The sequence below is a fragment of the Pseudophryne corroboree genome, chromosome 1 (genome assembly GCF_028390025.1).
Source record: "Pseudophryne corroboree isolate aPseCor3 chromosome 1, aPseCor3.hap2, whole genome shotgun sequence".
NCBI classification, from domain to species: domain Eukaryota; kingdom Metazoa; phylum Chordata; class Amphibia; order Anura; family Myobatrachidae; genus Pseudophryne; species Pseudophryne corroboree.
In genome coordinates this window covers 131327393-131347327 of record NC_086444.1, presented here as the reverse complement: position 1 = coordinate 131347327, position 19935 = coordinate 131327393, and the positions used below count along the sequence as shown (strand labels likewise).

The following is a 19935-nucleotide window of genomic DNA, read 5'->3' as shown; positions in this document are numbered from 1 at the left end:
AGCAAGTCAGACTTTCTGACTCCAGCCGTCCTGGAATTATATATATATATATATATATATATATATATATATATATATATATATATATTCAGGGCCCTGACAACGTCTAGCAACTTGGAGTCCTCCAAGTCCCTAGTAGCCGCAGGCACCACAATAGGTTGTTTCAGGTGAAACGCTGACACCACCTTAGGAAGAAACTGGGGACGAGTCCGCAGTTCTGCCCTGTCCGAATGGAAAATCAAATATGGGCTTTTGTAAGACAAAGCCGCCAATTCTAACACTCGCCTGGCCGAGGCCAGGGCCAACAGCATGGTCACTTTCCATGTGAGATATTTCAAATCCACAGATTTGAGCGGTTCAAACCAATATGATTTGAGGAATCCCAACACTACGTTGAGATCCCACGGTGCCACTGGAGGCACAAAAGGGGCTGTATATGCAATACTCCCTTGACAAATGTCTGGACTTCAGGAACTGAAGCCAATTCTTTCTGGAAGAAAATCTACAGGGCCGAAACTTGAATCTTAATGGACCCCAATTTGAGGCTCATAGACACTCCTGTTTGCAGGAAGTGCAGAAATCGACCTAGTTGAAATTTCTTCGTGGGGCCTTCCTGGCCTCACCCACGCAACATATTTTCACCACATGTGGTGATAACGTTGTGCGGTCACCTCCTTCCTGGCTTTGACCAGGGTAGGTATGACCTCTTCCGGAATGCCTTTTCCCTTAGGATCTGGCGTTCAAACGCCATGCCGTCAAACGCAGCCGCGGTAAGTCTTGGAACAGACATGGTACTTGCTGAAGCAAGTCCCTTCTTAGCTCCCGAGGCCATTAGTCCTCTGTGAGCATCTCTTGAAATTCCGGGTACCAAGTCCCTCTTGGCCAATCCGGAGCCACGAGTATAGTTCTTACTCCTCTACGTCTTATAATTCTCAATACCTTGGTTATGAGAAGCAGAGGAGGGAACACATACACCGACTGTTACACCCGCGGTGTTACCAGGACATCCACAGCTATCGCCTGAAGGTCTCGTGACCTGGCGCAATACCTGTCCCGTTTTTTGTTCGGGCGGGATGTCATCATGTCCACCTTTGGTCTTTCCCAACGGTTCACAATCATGCGGAAAACTTCCCGATGAAGTTCCCACTCTCACGGGTGGAGGTCGTGCCTGCTGAGGAAGTCTGCTTCCCAGTCGTCCACTCCCGGAATGAACACTGCTGACAGTGCTATCACATGATTTTCCGCCCAGCGAAAAATCCTTGCAGTTTTGCCACTGCCCTCCTGCTTCTTGTGCCGCCCTTTCTGTTTACGTGGGCGACTGCCGTGATGTTATCCCACTGGATCAATACCGGCTGACCTTGAAGCAGAGGTCTTGCTAAGTTTAGAGCATTATAAATTTGCTCTTAGCTCCAGTATATTTATGTGGAGAGAATTCTCCAGACTTGATCACACTCCCTGGAAATTTTTTCCCTGTGTGACTGCTCTCCAGCCTCTCAGGCTGGCCTCCGTGGTCACCAGCACCCAATCCTGAATGCCGAATCTGCGGCCCTCTAGAAGATGAGCACTCTGTAATCACCACAGGAGAGACACCCTTGTCCTTGGATATAGGGTTATCCGCTGATGCATCTGAAGATGCGATCCGGACCATTTGTCCAGCAGATCCCACTGAAGAGTTCTTGCGTGAAATCTGCCGAATGGAATCGCTTCGTAATAAGCCACCATTTTTACCAGGACTCTTGTGCAATGATGCACTGACACTTTTCCTGGTTTTAGGAGGATCCCGATTAGCTCGGATAACTCCCTGGCTTTCTCCTCTGGGAGAAACACCTTTTTCTGGACTGTGTCCAGAATCATCCCTAGGACCAGCAGACATGTCGTCGGAACAACTGCGGTTTTGGAATATTTAGAATCCACCCGTGTTGTCGTAGAACTACTTGAGATAGTGCTACTCCGACCTCCAACTGTTCTCTGGACCTTGTTCTTATCAGGAAGTCGTCCATTTTCTTTGAAGACGAATCCTCATTTCGGTCATTACCTTGGTAAGGACCCGGGGTGCCTTGGACAATCCAACGGCATCGTCTGAAACTGATAGTGACAGTTCTGTACCACGAACCTGAGGTACCCTCGGTTAGAAAGGCAAATTTTTGGGACATGGAGGTAAGCATCCCTGATGTCCCGGGACACCATATAGTCCCCTTCTTCCCGGTTCGCTATCACTGCTCTGAGTGACTCCATCTGGATTTGAACTTTTGTAAGTGTTCAAATATTTCAGATTTAGAATAGGTCTCACCTAGCCTTCTGGCTTCAGTACCACCATACAGTGTGGAATAATACCCCTTTCCTTGTTGTAGGAGGGGTACTTTGATTATCACCTGCTGGGAATACAGCTTGTGAATTGTTTTCAATACTGCCTCCCTGTCGGAGGGAGACATTGGTACAGCAGACTACAGGAACCTGCGAGGGGGAAACGTCTCGACATTCCAATCTGTACCCCTTGGATACTACTTGTAGGATCCAGGGGTCCTGTACGGTCCCAGCGTCATGCTGAGAACTTGGGAGAAGCGTTGGAGGGCTTCTGTTCCTGGGAATGGGCTGCCTGCTGCAGTCTTCTTCCCTTTCCTCTATCCCTGGGCAGATATGACTCTTATAGGGACGAAAGGACTGAGGCTGAAAAGACGGTGTCTTTTTCTGCAGAGATGTGACTTAGGGTAAAAAACGGTGGATTTTCCAGCAGTTGCCGTGACCACCAGGTCCCATGGACCGACCCCAAATAACTCCTCCCCTTTATACGGCAATACATCTTTGTGCCGTTTGGAATCTGCATCACCTGACCACTGTCGTGTCCATAAACATCTTCTTGCAGATATGGACATCGCATTTACTCTTGATGCCAGAGTGCAAATATCCCTCTGCGCATCTCGCATATATAGAAATGCATCCTTTAAATGCTCTATAGTCAATAAAATACTGTCCCTGTCAAGGGTATCAATATTTTTAGTCAGGGAATCCGACCAAGCCACCTCAGCTCTGCACATCCAGGCTGAGGCGATCGCTGGTCGCAGTATAACACCAGCATGTGTGTGTATACTTTTTAGGATATTTTCCAGCCTCCTATCAGCTGGCTCCTTAAGTACGGCCCTATCTGTAGATGGTACCGCCACTTGTTCTGATAAGCATGTGAGCGCCTTATCCACCCTAAGGGGTGTTTCCCAACGTGCCCTAACTTCTGGCGGGAAAGGGTATACCGCCAATAATTTTCTATCGGGGGAAACCCACGCATCATCACACACTTCATTTAATTTATCTGATTCAGGAAAAACTACAGGTAGTTTTTTCACATCCCACATAATACCCTTTTTTGTGGTACTTGTAGTATCAGAAATATGTAACACCTCCTTCATTGCCCTTAACGTGTGGCCCTAAAGGAAAATACGTTTGTTTCTTCACCGTCGACACTGAAATCAGTGTCCGTGTCTGGGTCTGTGTCGACCGACTGAGGTAAATGGGCGTTTTACAGCCCCTGACAGTGTTTGAGACGCCTGGGCAGGTACTAATTTGTTCGCCGGCCGTCTCATGTCGTCAACCGGCTTGCAGCGTGTTGACATTATCACGTAATTCCATAAATAAGCCATCCATTCCGGTGTCGACTCCCTAGAGAGTGACATCACCATTACAGGCAATTTGCTCCGCCTCCTCACCAACATTTTCCTCATACATGTCGACACACACGTACCGACATACAGCACACACATAGGGAATGCTCTGATAGAGGACAGGACCCACTAGCCCTTTGGGGAGACAGAGGGAGAGTTTGCCAGCACACACCAAAACGCTATAATTATATAGGGACAACCTTTATATAAGTGTTCCTCCCTTATAGCATTTAATATATATTCATATCGCCAAATCAGTGCCCCCCCTCTCTGTTTTAACCCTGTTTCTGTAGTGCAGTGCAGGGGAGAGCATGGGAGCCTTCCCACCAGCATTTCTGTGAGGGAAAATGGCGCTGTGTGCTGAGGAGAATAGGCCCCGCCCCCTTTTCGGCGGGCTTCTTCTCCGGAGTTTGTGATATCTGGCAGGGGTTAAATACATCCATATAGCCTCAAGGGCTATATGTGATGTATTTTTCGCCATACAGGTATTATACATTGCTGCCCAGGGCGCCCCCCCCCCGCGCCCTGCTCCCTCCGTGACCGCTGTGTGAAGTGTGCTGACAACAATGGCGCACAGCTGCAGTGCTGTGCGCTACCTGATGAAGACTGAAAGTCTTCTGCCGCCTGGTTCCGGACCTCTTCGATCTTCAGCATCTGCAAGGGGGGTCGGCGGCGCGGCTCCGGGACGAACCCCAGGGCGAGACCTGTGTTCCGACTCCCTCTGGAGCTAATGGTGTCCAGTAGCCTAAGAAGCCAATCCATCCTGCACGCAGGTGAGTTCACTTCTCTCCCCTAAGTCCCTCGATGCAGTGAGCCTGTTGCCAGCAGGACTCACTGAAAATAAAGAACCTAAAAACTTTTTCTAAGCAACTCTTTAAGAGAGCCACCTAGATTGCACCCTGCTCGGACGGGCACAAAAACCTAACTGAGGCTTGGAGGAGGGTCATAGGGGGAGGAGCCAGTACACACCATGTGATCCTAAAAGCTTACTTTTTGTGCCCTGTCTCCTGCGGAGCCGCTAATCCCCATGGTCCTGACGGAGTCCCCAGCATCCACTAGGACGTTAGAGAAAAACAGTATTTTCATATTGATGAAAGAAGAAATATTTGTGAAAAAAGTATTCTGCCAATGTTATGTCTAGTTACCCTTCGTGGAGAGGACCTTTCCCATAAGCCCCTGGGTAGACATCACAAACTATTTAGAACAGTAACCTGTGGTGAGCAAAGCAAGACCCCGAGCCCAAAGCATGGCGAGCAAAGTGAGCCCATGAGGGTCCAACGATGCATAGATAAAACAAAATAACCTCAAACGAACGGAGAATGGACATTTAGGTGCTGTAAGGGCAGAAGTTCTCCTCTGCCCTCTCGTTCCGTCACTTCCTAGTCTTGACAACGAAGGGAACATAGACACAACCATTCTGCCAATGCTATATAGTATAATACCAGTAACTGCAGCTAAGAATGGTCATTCATTAATATAATGAAATGTATTTTTTAGTAAACAAAACAGCAAAAAACAAACTCTCTCCTCATATAATTTGACCACCACTGTACATTGGCACAACACAGAATTCTGAATGGGAAAGATTTTGGTAGGAGGCAAGGACCATTTATTTTATTCTTTAAAAACCATTTTACAATATTTTATTAGAGGACCTGATCCATATCTCTCTCCTAAGTAAAGTTAGATCACCTATACCAGTGACCTATAGCTGCCGAGACCTGGATCGCTCCTCTGTGACTATGGCCAGCTCCTTACAGAGGAAATAGTCACACTGACATCACTGGGAGTCCATGGCAACATCAATGCGAAATTCCTGCATTCAAAATATTTGTAAAATTAAAGTAAAATAGTTCCCATGGACAACAGAGCACATATGCGGTCAGCCAGGTTCTAGTGGCGGCATTACAGGACGCACCGCACTGCCGCCATCAAAGGAGGACACTTAAGTGCATCTAGGTAAAATGCAGCAAATTCTAGCAGGATGTCGTTAAGAGTCTATATCAAACTAATAATTCATCTAATTTACAATGGTCATTACCTTTCTTATTTAGTGGACGTTTTCTAACACATACACATATCCGATGCTCATCAATCTGTAGTAAACAAAAGGGATGTACGTCTTTAGGTATGACATTTGCAGTTCCCACAGTACAAAAACATTTAAACATCCTCAAATCCAAGTTGAAAGCTTAATATTAAAGTACAAATACTCTCATAAAACTTAAAATTTCTTTCAGATGACCAATACAAATAAAATCACAAACTAGTCCAATATATACTTGCAGAAGTGAAATTAAAAACAATTTAATTTTAGAGTAACTTTCAAAAAAACAAACAAAAAAAAACTGTTCTAAATTAAGATAGATGTACAGAGAAATAAAAGTGATTTGTAAACGGGGCCACATACATCTAACCTCCTGATACGCAATACCGTGGTGTGACTCTGTGGCGCCAAGGGTCTTTTTGTGCAACTTTTTCCATTGCAATAAGGCTTTTTGCATTGCTATGCAAAAAAGGATGCACAAGCAGTTTAATCTGATTAAAATTATATTTGGCATGCCTATATTCTGTGTGCAACCATGGCTGTATCTGCATAAGAAATGACACGCTACAGAGGTTTCCTAGCAAACACTGAAATGTACCATTTGGTACGCAGATACAGGAATAGTCGCACACAGAATAAGGAGATGCCACATATCATTTTAATCAGCAGAATTTGCTCATGCGTTCTATTTACATAGACATGAATAAGACGCATTTTCTGCAAAAGAGACGCCAGACGCTAATGGAGTTGCACGGGACCCATCAGCTCACTCATGCCAGGCATCTCCCGCCGCATAGTGTATTGAGGCAGGATGTATAAGGACACATCTGTAATAAAAGACTGAGGCGGACACTTCCACTGGGGGGCTTTAACTTACGGTATCTGCTGTAGTTAAAGGCCGGTAGTCCAAACTTCCCCTGAAATCTTTTATCATACACATTATTTCATAGTTTGGATTTGTGGCATCAAAATCCTATAAAGAAACACATGAAATAACAGTCAAATAAATGCATTAGAACATAAAAGAAGTTCAAAGTACACATTTTATAGAAAACAATGTTCAGCCTTGGATAAAAAATACTAAAACTACCTGCCACTAACTCCAGAATGGGCACTGTTTGGCATTCTCCCACAAAATCTTAAGAGCTTGAGGGGAGGCAGATGGCTGCCACTTGGTGGTCCCTGCAGCAGCTTACAAATCAATTCTACAGGTGTGGATACACCCCGAATCCACAACTATCTTCCTTTTGAAAACAAAATAGTTTTATCTTTTCTGCATGGAGTTGGGTATTACTAAAACTGCAATCTGGACCATTTTAAATTCTTAATCCTAAACTGTTTCCAGTCCAAAACAATGTTGCCTTTGGTTGACTCCTCATAACTTTATGGTAAATGGTTATTTTTTTAAAAAACGTTTTTATTATCTCTTGCTCTTTTTTTCTGTATCCCTATCTTTTTGTATGGGGAAAAAAAAAAAAAAAAAAAAGATCAATAAAAACCAATACTGGAAAAAAAAAAACCCTGAAACATTGGAGATGAAAGTTGTGATAGAGATAGACAGACAGGAAATCTCCAATCTATGCCTCTTAATGTGTGATATTGTGTGTTCTGTAGCGTAGATCTACTTCGCTAAGGTGTAGGTAATACAGAGGAGAAATGATGTATTAAGGAAGCAAGGCCAGCCCTTACAACAGTATGCAACACAAAAGTTATAGGACACTGGAGGTTTCTTCCCATGCACAGTACACATTATATATACTGCAAGGAAAATCAGAAGCAATTCCAAATTGGAGGTTAAATAACTAAGTCACAGTGAATATGCCCACAGCAGTGATAGTGGAGGCTACTATGATAAAGATTAGACTACACACCAGCGCTCGCTTCTCTCGCAGTTCTTGCTGTTGTATCCGTCTTCTCTCACGCTTCTCCTGCAACTTTTCTACTTCTTTCACACAGTTAGATTTCCTCCGAGCTTATGTGGGGAAGGGGAGGAGAAAAGAGGGCTTATGTCAGAAAAATCTACCCTCAGGTGTGGTGCACTGGAAAGCTACAATATGTACACACTATAGTGATGAATACATATAAATAGGAAAGTTACCATAACATTAAATTTAAAAAAAGGACTAGAATATCATTAAGAAGAAAAGGCCTGTTAGGAAAAGAACAGAATGAAATGCTGGAATAACTGTCCACCCTGTAATAAGCTCTACATAACCTCTTCACCTGCCCCATTATATACACCGTCACCTGCTTAAAGGATCAAGCTTATTACAGACACATTGCAAAAATAAAAATGGTTTTCTTGCAAATACATCCTGCACTTAAGTTAGTCATAAAAATATCTCCCATTAATTAAAATGTTAAACTTTACTTTCATATATCATTCACGATGATCCTCTTTTCCTTTAACACTTTCCTTAAAAAAAAAAAAAAAAAAAAAACCTGCTATAACATCCTGGGTCTCAGTAGTGCCAGCGACAGATATTAAGCTATATTACCACCAGGTGGTCTTGTGTCTAAATGATCAGCATGACAGAAAATTCTACATGCAGGTCAGAAACACACAGGCAAGGCACGGAATTCTATTATACTACTGAAACCTTGTTCCTTGTGAAATCCTCCCAGCTAAATGTAAGCACTTATCCCGAGTTATCTGACAGATAAATAAGGATATGGTTGGATTTATCACAACTTTAATACGGTTATATTAGTGTGGAACATAAGCAGATGCTGTGTTGTAGTCTACCAACATATTGCTCAAGGCAGTAAACACAGCAAAAATGTATAGGTTTTCTTTTAAATAAAAAGAATCAGCATCAATTTGAAATTCGGTCTTTATTTTCAGAAACTCACGAGTCCAGTAAAGGATCTAACACTAGTCCCACAATGATGTCATAACATCAAACCGCCAGCATGAAAGGTTCATGCCGCTCAAACACTAGATTCACCTAAGGCTGGCTAGGATGTGCTACATAGACTAAGTACAATTCATCCACTCTGGTGTAATTATCAGTGTAAAAGACCTGCATGTGACCTCACTAACAGCCTGTAGCTGCTAACCACTAACCTAAGCTTTTGAATAGTAGTAGGGTTCACACATTGAACAAGAGCACTAAGTCGCATGCTATGAAAAGTGACATGCCAAGATTACACGCTATTGGGGAGGGGGGGACTCAATTCAGCGTGCTGTGCTGTAGTGCACATATCGGCCAATTACAGTCATCCTGGCATCACAAGTTTCCTTGCACACTTCTATGGGATGAAGAGCAACATTTGCTATGCACTGCAGATAGACACAACTTGCCATTCCTTAACGGAAAAACCATGTCCATTGTGTTGAAATGAATTCCCCCCTCTAGGTGAGGATATTATACAGACCGCATGCAAGGTACATCCACAGCTGTCATGACACCCCCATGTATACATGCAAATAAATCAGCGTAATGAGGAAAGCTCACTGCTACATGTTCCTGTAACAATGGGTAATGAAACTCACTCGTAGAAATGAAAAGCTACAGATGCTTCATATGCCTCAGTGACCACTATGTAAGACTGCAGAGGTGAATGCTCATGATTTCTATTGATAAACGTGGAATCGGAAATGTGCACATAGAATATGAAGCAATCCTAAACATATGTTACATACAAGGAGGGCCAAAGTCCTTTTTTCCAGGCTGATCTGGAGATATATCTGAAACACTACCATTCTGCTGTGCAGAGGCTGGCGGCTCTGGAGGCTGGCTTGGCCGTGGCCGGGCTGAACCCACTGCTGCAAGGAAAGAGGACATCATTAGACCCATAAGTGCAACGCAGACTAGAATCGCAGCTAGCAATACAAAACAAGTACAGAAGAGAAGATTCCTGTATGTCATTGTATCAAGTATAAACATCATAGCCCTAAATGATTTAATATCACTGTTAAAGGAACTCATTTTATAGTCAAACTATACATCCAATATAAATAGATACACTGAGTAAGAGTGTATGGCTAAATCCTTCATTAAAATCCATAATGCATTACAGCCGCAAATAAAACGAATACATAGCTATAAAAGAACGAGTTACAAGAGAAATCCTGATTCACCGCCTCATTACAAAGCAGTAAAAGTGAAGATCCGGGTGCAGAAGATGGGGCAATGGTCTCTGTAGCACACAGATCGGCAAGCCTTACCTCTATTGTCCCTTGCAGGCGTTTCATTCTTGGCTGGGGCTACAGTACGCCGGTTCTATAAAAGTAAAACACAAAAATGACATGCAACAGAAGAAACCAGAGCGGAGGGCGGGGGGGAGAAGAGTCACGTCAGCCTGCAATTCTATCACCCCCACTGATGCTGGGACAATTCTTACTCCAGCATGCCACACAAAGCTTATAACTCCACTTTAACTTAACTGCAGAGAGTCTGGCTGAAACCCCCATGGATATGGTAATAGAGGAAGAAGAAAGGTAAACATTACATTTTAAGTGGGGTTGGAAAGGAAAGGACAAGTTAACTCACATTTAAATTTGAATATATGAAACATGAACGCGTTACAATACTGTATAGCTCAGTCCCATTAAGGTTCTGCAGCAACTCAAACAGTTGATGGTTGGCGTGTGTGTGTGTACACAGACGTGTCCACATATACCTTTGCTTAAATCACACCAAACAGACCCATTTAGTACGCCGTGGTCTTTGCAATTTGGCTGCACCAAGCATCCATCCAGGGACTTTTTCTTGAAATATGCATCTTATTTGCATCGCTAATGAGACAAAAGAACAATACAAGGGTACACTTCTGTGCGTGACAGCCACTAATCCGGGGTAAATAGACAGAAGACAGCAACCAGATATGTGTGATCAGAGCTATGCCTCGTACTACATAGTGTTATACTTATTCTGAAACTTTGATACCAATTTCTTTGTGACAACAGGATTAATCTAGTGCATGTTATATGCGGCAACAATACAAATAAAACGCATAATTCTGGGAGACGCCTGGGAAACGCTACACATGTTGGAGCACATAAGTTTTGCCATATGGTGCAAGAACTGTAGGTGAATGAGAACACGTGTGTTTGTGTGTATTATACATAAATAATGTGTTTGGGATGATAAGTATTTTGGTTATCGGATTTTTCTGTATTGTAGAATATTTGCATACCATCATTAGTTATCTTGGTGATGGGACCCACGTCTAAGCACAGAAAACATTTATGTTTCATATACACTCAGCCTGAAGGTTGTTTTCTACAATATTTTTCGTAATTGTGTTCATGAATCAAAGTCTGTGCACATCGATGCATCAGAAAGCAAAGGCGTCACTATCTCAGTCATGGTCCAAAAATTCTGTATTTGGAATTTTGCATATGGGAGACTAAACCTGTATCTAGATAGATGTCTCACGCTTTCGACTTTGAAAGATCAGTATATTGATATAGCTTGTATAAATAAGCATAAAATCCCAAAACAAAATCTAGAAAAAATCCATAATAAAAGGATATACTGGGCCTTATCAATATGGCTTTCTTTTTGTTGCAGTTTCTGAAAAATATTCCATTTGATTTGATCTACAGAAATGTAAATAAGGTTAAAAAAAAAATAAGAATTTACTTACCGATAATTCTATTTCTCGTAGTCCGTAGTGGATGCTGGGAACTCCGTAAGGACCATGGGGAATAGCGGCTCCGCAGGAGTCTGGGCACAAAAGTAAAGCTTTAGGACTACCTGGTGTGCACTGGCTCCTCCCCCTATGACCCTCCTCCAAGCCTCAGTTAGGATACTGTGCCCGGACGAGCGTACACAATAAGGAAGGATATTGAATCCCGGGTAAGACTCATACCAGCCACACCAATCACACCGTACAACTTGTGATCTGAACCCAGTTAACAGCATGATAACAGAGGAGCCTCTGGAAAGATGGCTCACAACAACAATAACCCGATTTAGTTAACAATAACTATGTACAAGTATTGCAGACAATTCGCACTTGGGATGGGCGCCCAGCATCCACTACGGACTACGAGAAATAGAATTATCGGTAAGTAAATTCTTATTTTCTCTGACGTCCTAGTGGATGCTGGGAACTCCGTAAGGACCATGGGGATTATACCAAAGCTCCCAAACGGGCGGGAGAGTGCGGATGACTCTGCAGCACCGAATGAGAGAACTCCAGGTCCTCCTCAGCCAGGGTATCAAATTTGTAGAATTTAGCAAACGTGTTTGCCCCTGACCAAGTAGCTGCTCGGCAAAGTTGTAAAGCCGAGACCCCTCGGGCAGCCGCCCAAGATGAGCCCACCTTCCTTGTGGAATGGGCTTTTACATATTTTGGCTGTGGCAGGCCTGCCACAGAATGTGCGAGCTGAATTGTACTACAAATCCAACGAGCAATAGTCTGCTTAGAAGCAGGAGCACCCAGCTTGTTGGGTGCATACAGGATAAACAGCGAGTCAGATTTTCTGACTCCAGCCGTCCTGGAAATATATATTTTCAGGGCCCTGACAACGTCCAGCAACTTGGAGTCCTCCAAGTCCCTAGTAGCCGCAGGCACCACAATAGGCTGGTTCAGGTGAAACGCTGACACCACCTTAGGGAGAAACTGAGGACGAGTCCTCAATTCCGCCCTGTCCGAATGGAAAATCAGATAAGGGCTTTTACAGGAAAAAGCCGCCAATTCTGACACGCGCCTGGCCGAAGCCAGGGCCAACAGCATGACCACTTTCCATGTGAGATATTTTAAATCCACAGATTGAAGTGGTTCAAACCAATGTGATTTGAGGAACCCCAAAACTACATTGAGATCCCAAGGTGCCACTGGAGGCACAAAAGGAGGCTGTATATGCAGCACCCCCTTGACAAACGTCTGAACTTCAGGAACTGAAGCCAGTTCTTTCTGGAAGAAAATCGACAGGGCCGAAATTTGAACCTTAATGGACCCCAATTTTAAGCCCATAGACACTCCTGTTTGCAGGAAATGCAGGAATCGTCCCAGTTGAAATTCCTCCGTTGGGGCCTTCCTGGCCTCGCACCACGCAACATATTTTCGCCAAATGCGGTGATAATGCTTTGCGGTCACATCCTTCCTGGCCTTGATCAGGGTAGTGATGACTTCCTCCGGAATGCCTTTTTCCTTCAGGTTCCGGCGTTCAACCGCCATGCCGTCAAACGCAGCCGCGGTAAGTCTTGGAACAGACAGGGTCCTTGCTGGAGCAGGTCCCTTCTTAGAGGCAGAGGCCACGGGTCCTCTGTGAGCATCTCTTGAAGTTCCGGGTACCAAGTCCTTCTTGGCCAATCCGGAGCCACGAGTATAGTTCTTACTCCTCTCCGTCTTATAATTCTCAGTACCTTGGGTATGAGAGGCAGAGGAGGGAACACATACACTGACTGGTACACCCACGGTGTTCCCAGAGCGTCCACAGCTATTGCCTGAGGGTCCCTTGACCTGGCGCAATACCTGTCCAATTTTTTGTTGAGGCGGGACGCCATCATGTCCACCTTTGGTTTTTCCAAACGGATTACAATCATGTGGAAAACTTCTGGGTGAAGTCCCCACTCTCCCGGGTGGAGGTCATGTCTGCTGAGGAAGTCTGCTTCCCAGTTGTCCACCCCCGGAATGAACACTGCTGACAGTGCTATCACATGATTTTCCGCCCAGCGAAGAATCCTTGCAGCTTCTGCCATTGCCCTCCTGCTTCTTGTGCCGCCCTGTCTGTTTACGTGGGCGACTGCCGTGATGTTGTCTGACTGGATCAGCACCGGCTGACCTTGAAGCAGAGGTCTTGCTAGGCTTAGAGCATTGTAAATGGCCCTTAGCTCCAGGATATTTATGTGAAGTGATGTCTCCAGGCTTGACCACAAGCCCTGGAAATTTCTTCCCTGTGTGACTGCTACCCAGCCTCGCAGGCTGGCATCCGTGGTCACCAGGACCCAGTCCTGAATGTCGAATCTGCGGCCCTCTAGAAGATGAGCACTCTGCAACCACCACAGGAGAGACACCCTTGTCTTTGGTGACAGGGTTATCCGCTGATGCATCTGAAGATGCGATCCGGACCATTTGTCCAGCAGGTCCCACTGGAAAGTTCTTGCGTGGAATCTGCCGAATGGGATTGCTTCGTAGGAAGCCACCATTTTTCCCAGGACCCTTGTGCATTGATGCACTGACACTTGGCCTGGTTTTAGGAGGTTTCTGACTAGCTCGGATAACTCCCTGGCTTTCTCCTCCGGGAGAAACACCTTTTTCTGGACTGTGTCCAGGATCATCCCTAGGAATAGAAGACGTGTCGTCAGGATCAGCTGCGATTTTGGAATATTGAGTATCCAACCGTGCTGCCGCAACACTACTTGAGATAGTGCTACCCCGACTACCAACTGTTCCCTGGATCTTGCCCTTATCAGGAGATCGTCCAAGTAAGGGATAATTAAAACTCCCTTCCTTCGAAGGAGTATCATCATTTCGGCCATTACTTTGGTAAAGACCCGGGGTGCCGTGGACAATCCAAACGGCAGCGTATGAAACTGATAGTGACAGTTCTGTACCACAAACCTGAGGTACCCTTGGTGAGAAGGGTAAATTGGGACATGGAGGTAAGCATCCTTGATGTCTAGAGACACCATATAATCCCCTTCTTCCAGGTTCGCAATCACCGCTCTGAGTGACTCCATCTTGAATCTGAACCTCTGTATGTAAGTGTTCAAGGATTTCAGATTTAAAATAGGTCTCACCGAGCCGTCCGGCTTCGGTACCACAAACAGCGTGGAATAATACCCCTTTCCCTGTTGCAGGAGGGGTACCTTGATTATCACCTGCTGGGAATACAGCTTGTGAATGGCTTCCAATACCGCCTCCCTGTCGGAGGGAGACGTCGGTAAAGCCGACTTTAGGAAACGGCGAGGGGGAAACGTCTCGAATTCCAATTTGTACCCCTGAGATACCACCTGAAGGATCCAGGGGTCCACTTGTGAGTGAGCCCACTGCGCGCTGAAATTCTTGAGACGGGCCCCCACCGTGCCTGAGTCCGCTTGTAAAGCCCCAGCGTCATGCTGAGGACTTGGCAGAAGCGGGAGAGGGCTTCTGTTCCTGGGAACTGACTGTTTGCTGCAGCCTTTTTCCTCTCCCTCTGCCACGGGGCAGAAATGAGGAGCCTTTTGCCCGCTTGCCCTTCTGGGGCCGAAAGGACTGCGCCTGATAATACGGCGTCTTCTTATGTTGAGAGGCTACCTGGGGTAAAAATGTGGATTTCCCAGCAGTTGCCGTGGCCACCAGGTCTGATAGACCTACCCCAAATAACTCCTCCCCTTTATAAGGCAATACTTCCATATGTCTTTTGGAATCCGCATCACCTGACCACTGCCGCGTCCATAACCCTCTTCTGGCAGAGATGGACAGCGCACTTACTCTTGATGCCAGTCGGCAAATATCCCTCTGTGCATCACGCATATATAAAAATGCATCTTTTAAATGCTCTATAGTCAGTAATATACTGTCCCTATCTAGGGTATCAATATTCTCAGTCAGGTAATCCGACCAAGCCACCCCAGCACTGCACATCCAGGCTGAGGCGATTGCTGGTCGCAGTATAACACCCGTGTGAGTGTATATACATTTTAGGATATTCTCCTGCTTTCTGTCAGCAGGTTCCTTAAGGGCGGCCGTATCAGGAGACAGTAGTGCCACTTGTTTTGACAAGCGTGTGAGCGCTTTATCCACCTTAGGGGGTGTTTCCCAACGTGCCCTATCCTCTGGCGGGAAGGGGTATGATGCCAATAACCTTTTAGGAATTATCAGTTTTTTATCGGGGGAAACCCACGCTTCATCACACACTTCATTTAATTCCTCAGATGCAGGAAAAACTACAGGCAGTTTTTTCTCACCAAACATAATACCCTTTTTAGTGGTACTTGTATTATCAGAAATATGTAAAACATTTTTCATTGCCTCAATCATGTAACGTGTGGCCCTACTGGAAGTCACATTCGTCTCTTCATCGTCGACACTGGAGTCAGTATCCGTGTCGGCGTCTGTATCTGCCATCTGAGATAACGGGCGTTTTAGAGCCCCTGATGGCCTTTGAGACGCCTGGACAGGCACAAGCTGAGTAGCCGGCTGTCTCATGTCATCAACCGTCTTTTGTAAAGAGCTGACACTGTCACGTAATTCCTTCCATAAGCCCATCCACTCAGGTGTTGACTCCCTAGGGGGTGACATCTCTATTACAGGCAATTGCTCCGCCTCCACATCATTTTCCTCCTCAAACATGTCGACACAATCGTACCGACACACTGCACACACACAGGGAATGCTCTGATAGAGGACAGGACCCCACTAGCCCTTTGGGGAGACAGAGGGAGAGTATGCCAGCACACACCAGAGCGCTATATATATACTGGGATAACCCTATAAAGAGTGTTTTTCCCTTATAGCTGCTGTTTTTATGATTACTGCGCCAAATTAGTGCCCCCCCCCTCTTGTTTTACCCTTTTCTGTAGTGCAGGACTGCAGGGGAGAGTCAGGGAGACGTCCTTTCAGCGGAGCTGTGAGGGAAAATGGCGCCTGTGTGCTGAGGAGATAGGCTCCGCCCCCTTCTCGGCTGACTTTTCTCCCGCGTTTTGCTGTATTCTGGCAGGGGTTAAAATACATCCATATAGCCCTGGAGGTTATATGTGGTGTATTTGCGCCAGCCAAGGTGTTTTTATTGCTGCTCAGGGCGCCCCCCCCTAGCGCCCTGCACCCTCAGTGACCGGAGTGTGAAGTGTGCCTGAGGAGCAATGGCGCACAGCTGCAGTGCTGTGCGCTACCTTGTTGAAGACTGATGTCTTCTGCCGCCGATTTTCCGGACCTCTTCTTGCTTCTGGCTCTGTAAGGGGGCCGGCGGCGCGGCTCTGGGACCGGACTCCGAGGCTGGGCCTGTGTTCGGTCCCTCTGGAGCTAATGGTGTCCAGTAGCCTAAGAAGCCCAAGCTGGCTGCAAGCAGGCAGGTTCGCTTCTTCTCCCCTTAGTCCCTCGATGCAGTGAGCCTGTTGCCAGCAGGTCTCACTGAAAATAAGTAACCTAAAACTAACTTTTTCTAAGAAGCTCAGGAGAGCCCCCTAGATTGCACCCTGCTCGGTCGGGCACAAAAATCTAACTGAGGCTTGGAGGAGGGTCATAGGGGGAGGAGCCAGTGCACACCAGGTAGTCCTAAAGCTTTACTTTTGTGCCCAGACTCCTGCGGAGCCGCTATTCCCCATGGTCCTTACGGAGTTCCCAGCATCCACTAGGACGTCAGAGAAAAAACCCTACAAATACTAAGTGAAAAAAAAGTAACAACTGTGACTGATCTACAAGCTGCGGAAAACCAGATTGGCTGCAACTCCTGCAGGGATTCCCAGGTGACATCATGAGCAGGGATTACCAAGATGCAGAGCAGCTGCCTGCACATTACTCTGTGCATAGACAGATTCACCTCTGCTACACAAAATCCACAACAAGATGAAATGCGACTTCCAAACCCCATACAGACAGACACAACTAACCTTTACAACCTTGTTCACTTTTGTTGTGGGGGTAGGAGGAGGTGGAATCTCAGGGCCCAGTTCAATTTCTTCATCAGGAGCCAGGTCAGCATTAAGTGAAAATATACTTTCCAAATCAATCTGGAGAAATAATAAAATACACATTTAATGTACTCTAAAAGATAAGAAAAAGAAACAATTCCACCGCCAAAGCGAGACTCTCACATTTTTCATATACCTTAATGTGTACAATAGTCTCAATTATAAAGGCAGCTAAATATACCATTCATAAAAGAAGCAATCTGTACCTTTGCTGGACAGTCCTACCCCCATCACTATATAGCTGCGTATTACTGAAAGAAGTCATGCAATGTCCTGCATACAAAACAGCTGAACAAGGCATAAAAGCTACTACTCTAAGACTATTCCAGCCGCACAGCAGAAGTTTCCCCACAAATCTTAACTATAAACTAAAACTTATTTTATTATTAAAATGCACACAGTTTACAGATAAACATGTTGGTACAAATCAGGGGCAAGTTTAAATGCCAAGTTGCCAAAAACATTAACTTAAATATGAAAAGTTACAGTACACAGATACCCTACCAATAAAGATGTCCTCTGGTGTAGCAGCAAGATCAGCAGAACCTGATTGTTATTTACTAAAGCAGCTTTCACATCTGTAAGACTATTAAAATACATCTGCTCGTGTCCTCTAAGCACCCTCTATCCCCCCTGGGCTAAGTACTTATAGCTCTGGCAGTGAGAACGGCCAAGCTATGGTGAAATCGGGCTTATAAAGAAAACTCTCAGTGGAGGACAGTGACCTATGCACAGACACAGCTACACACAAGTCAGCTCACAATCTCTAAGTATACACATTTGATGTTCATTCATCGGACTTCCATTACAGACAGATTACTTGTTTACTCTGTGCTGGTATTTTCAAATTACTTATTCAAAGATTTTGAACACAATACTACTTCTAAGTGCCAGGAATAATATGAAATAAAAAAAATAAAAAAAGTGATTAACTTCCAATGAAATGCAACTTTGAACGTGTGAACAACTTTATTGACCATGTGAAGAGTCACCATGCCGACAGTCTTTTTTGTGTACATCAACAGAAAAGTCAACATTATATTTACCATGTTGACATTGTCAAAAATGACATTAGCAATCGATATTTAACCATAAAGAGGCCTGTGAGAAGACAAGTATTTTAATTATGGGCACACATTAACTGTTGTGAACATTTGAAATAGAGGGGTATCTAATTAGACACCAACATTTTTTAGGCGCAAAACAATGGGGGGGAGGGGGGGGGAGTTCGTTATTTTTCTTTTTGGGCTATGCACTGCCCGCATTTTTTCCACTCTAAAAACTCAGTTTTCGCGGCAAGAATAGGAAAAATAAGATTTTACTTACCGATAAATCTATTTCTCGTAGTCCGTAGTGGATGCTGGGGACTCCGTAAGGACCATGGGGATATAGCGGCTCCGCAGGAGACAGGGCACAATAATAAAAGCTTTAGGATCAGGTGGTGTGCACTGGCTCCTCCCCCTATGACCCTCCTCCAAGCCTCAGTTAGGATACTGTGCCCGGACGAGCGTGCATAATAAGGAAGGATATTGAATCCCGGGTAAGACTCATACCAGCCACACCAATTACACCGTACAACCTGTGATCTGAACCCAGTTAACAGTATGAGAACAACGAAGGAGCCTCTGACAAGATGGCTCACAACAAGAATAACCCGATTTTTGTAACAATAACTATGTACAAGTATTGCAGACAATCCGCACTTGGGATGGGCGCCCAGCATCCACTACGGACTACGAGAAATAGATTTATCGGTAAGTAAAATCTTATTTTCTCTGACGTCCTAGTGGATGCTGGGGACTCCGTAAGGACCATGGGGATTATACCAAAGCTCCCAAACGGGCGGGAGTGCGCGGATGACCCTGCAGCACCGAATGAGAGACTCCATGTCCTCCTCAGCCAGGGTATCAAATTTGTAGAATTTAGCAAACGTGTTTGCCCCTGACCAAGTAACTGCTCGGCAAAGTTGTAAAGCCGAGACCCCTCGGGCAGTCGCCCAAGATGAGCCCCCTTCCTTTTGGAATGGGCTTTTACAGATTTTGGCTGTGGCAGGCCTGCCACAGAATGTGTAAACTGAATTGTATTACAAATCCAGCGAGCAATCGTCTGCTTAGAAGCAGGAGCACCCATCTTGTTGGGTGCATACAGGCTAAACAGCGAGTCAGATTTTCTGACTCCAGCCGTCCTGGAAACATATTTTTCAGGGCCCTGACAACGTCAAGTAACTTGGAGTCCTCCAAGTCCCTAGTACCCGCAGGTACCACAATAGGTTGGTTCATGTGAAAAACAGAAAACACCTTAAGGAGAAATTGAGGACGAGTCCTCAATTCTGCCCTGTCAGAATGAAAAATTAAGTAAGGGCTTTATATATGATAAAGCCGCCAATTCTGACACACGCCTGGCTGAAGCCAGGGCTAATAGCATCGTCACCTTCCATGTGAGATATTTTAAGTCCACAGTGGTGAGTGGTTCAAACCAATGTGACTTTAGGAAACTCAAAACAACATTGAGATCCCAAGGTGCCACTGGGGCACAAAATGAGGCTGTATATGCAGTACCCCTTTTACAAACATCTGAACGTCAGGCACTAAAGCCAGTTCTTTCTGGAAGAAATTCGACAGGGCCGAAATTTGAACCTTAATGGACCCTAATTTTAGGCCCATAG

General features: G+C 45.2%; 1 protein-coding gene across 9 annotated transcripts in view; it reads right to left on the bottom strand.

The window, feature by feature from the left end:
* KIF2A (kinesin family member 2A) overlaps positions 1-19935 on the bottom strand; it is a 321884-nt gene that overhangs the window by 182235 nt on the left and 119714 nt on the right. For 4 of the 9 annotated variants that reach the window (XM_063962950.1, XM_063962968.1, XM_063962981.1 and 1 more), the window contains 6 exons: positions 17190-17309; positions 9872-9926; positions 9347-9469; positions 7572-7672; positions 6578-6673; positions 5695-5749 (listed from right to left, as the gene is read on the bottom strand). In XM_063962950.1, coding sequence (XP_063819020.1) covers positions 5695-5749; positions 6578-6673; positions 7572-7672; positions 9347-9469; positions 9872-9926; positions 17190-17309 — 550 coding nt within the window. The remainder of the gene's footprint in view (positions 1-5694; positions 5750-6577; positions 6674-7571; positions 7673-9346; positions 9470-9871; positions 9927-17189; positions 17310-19935) is intronic. The other 5 variants (XM_063962958.1, XM_063963004.1, XM_063962972.1 and 2 more) reach the window with 3 other exon arrangements.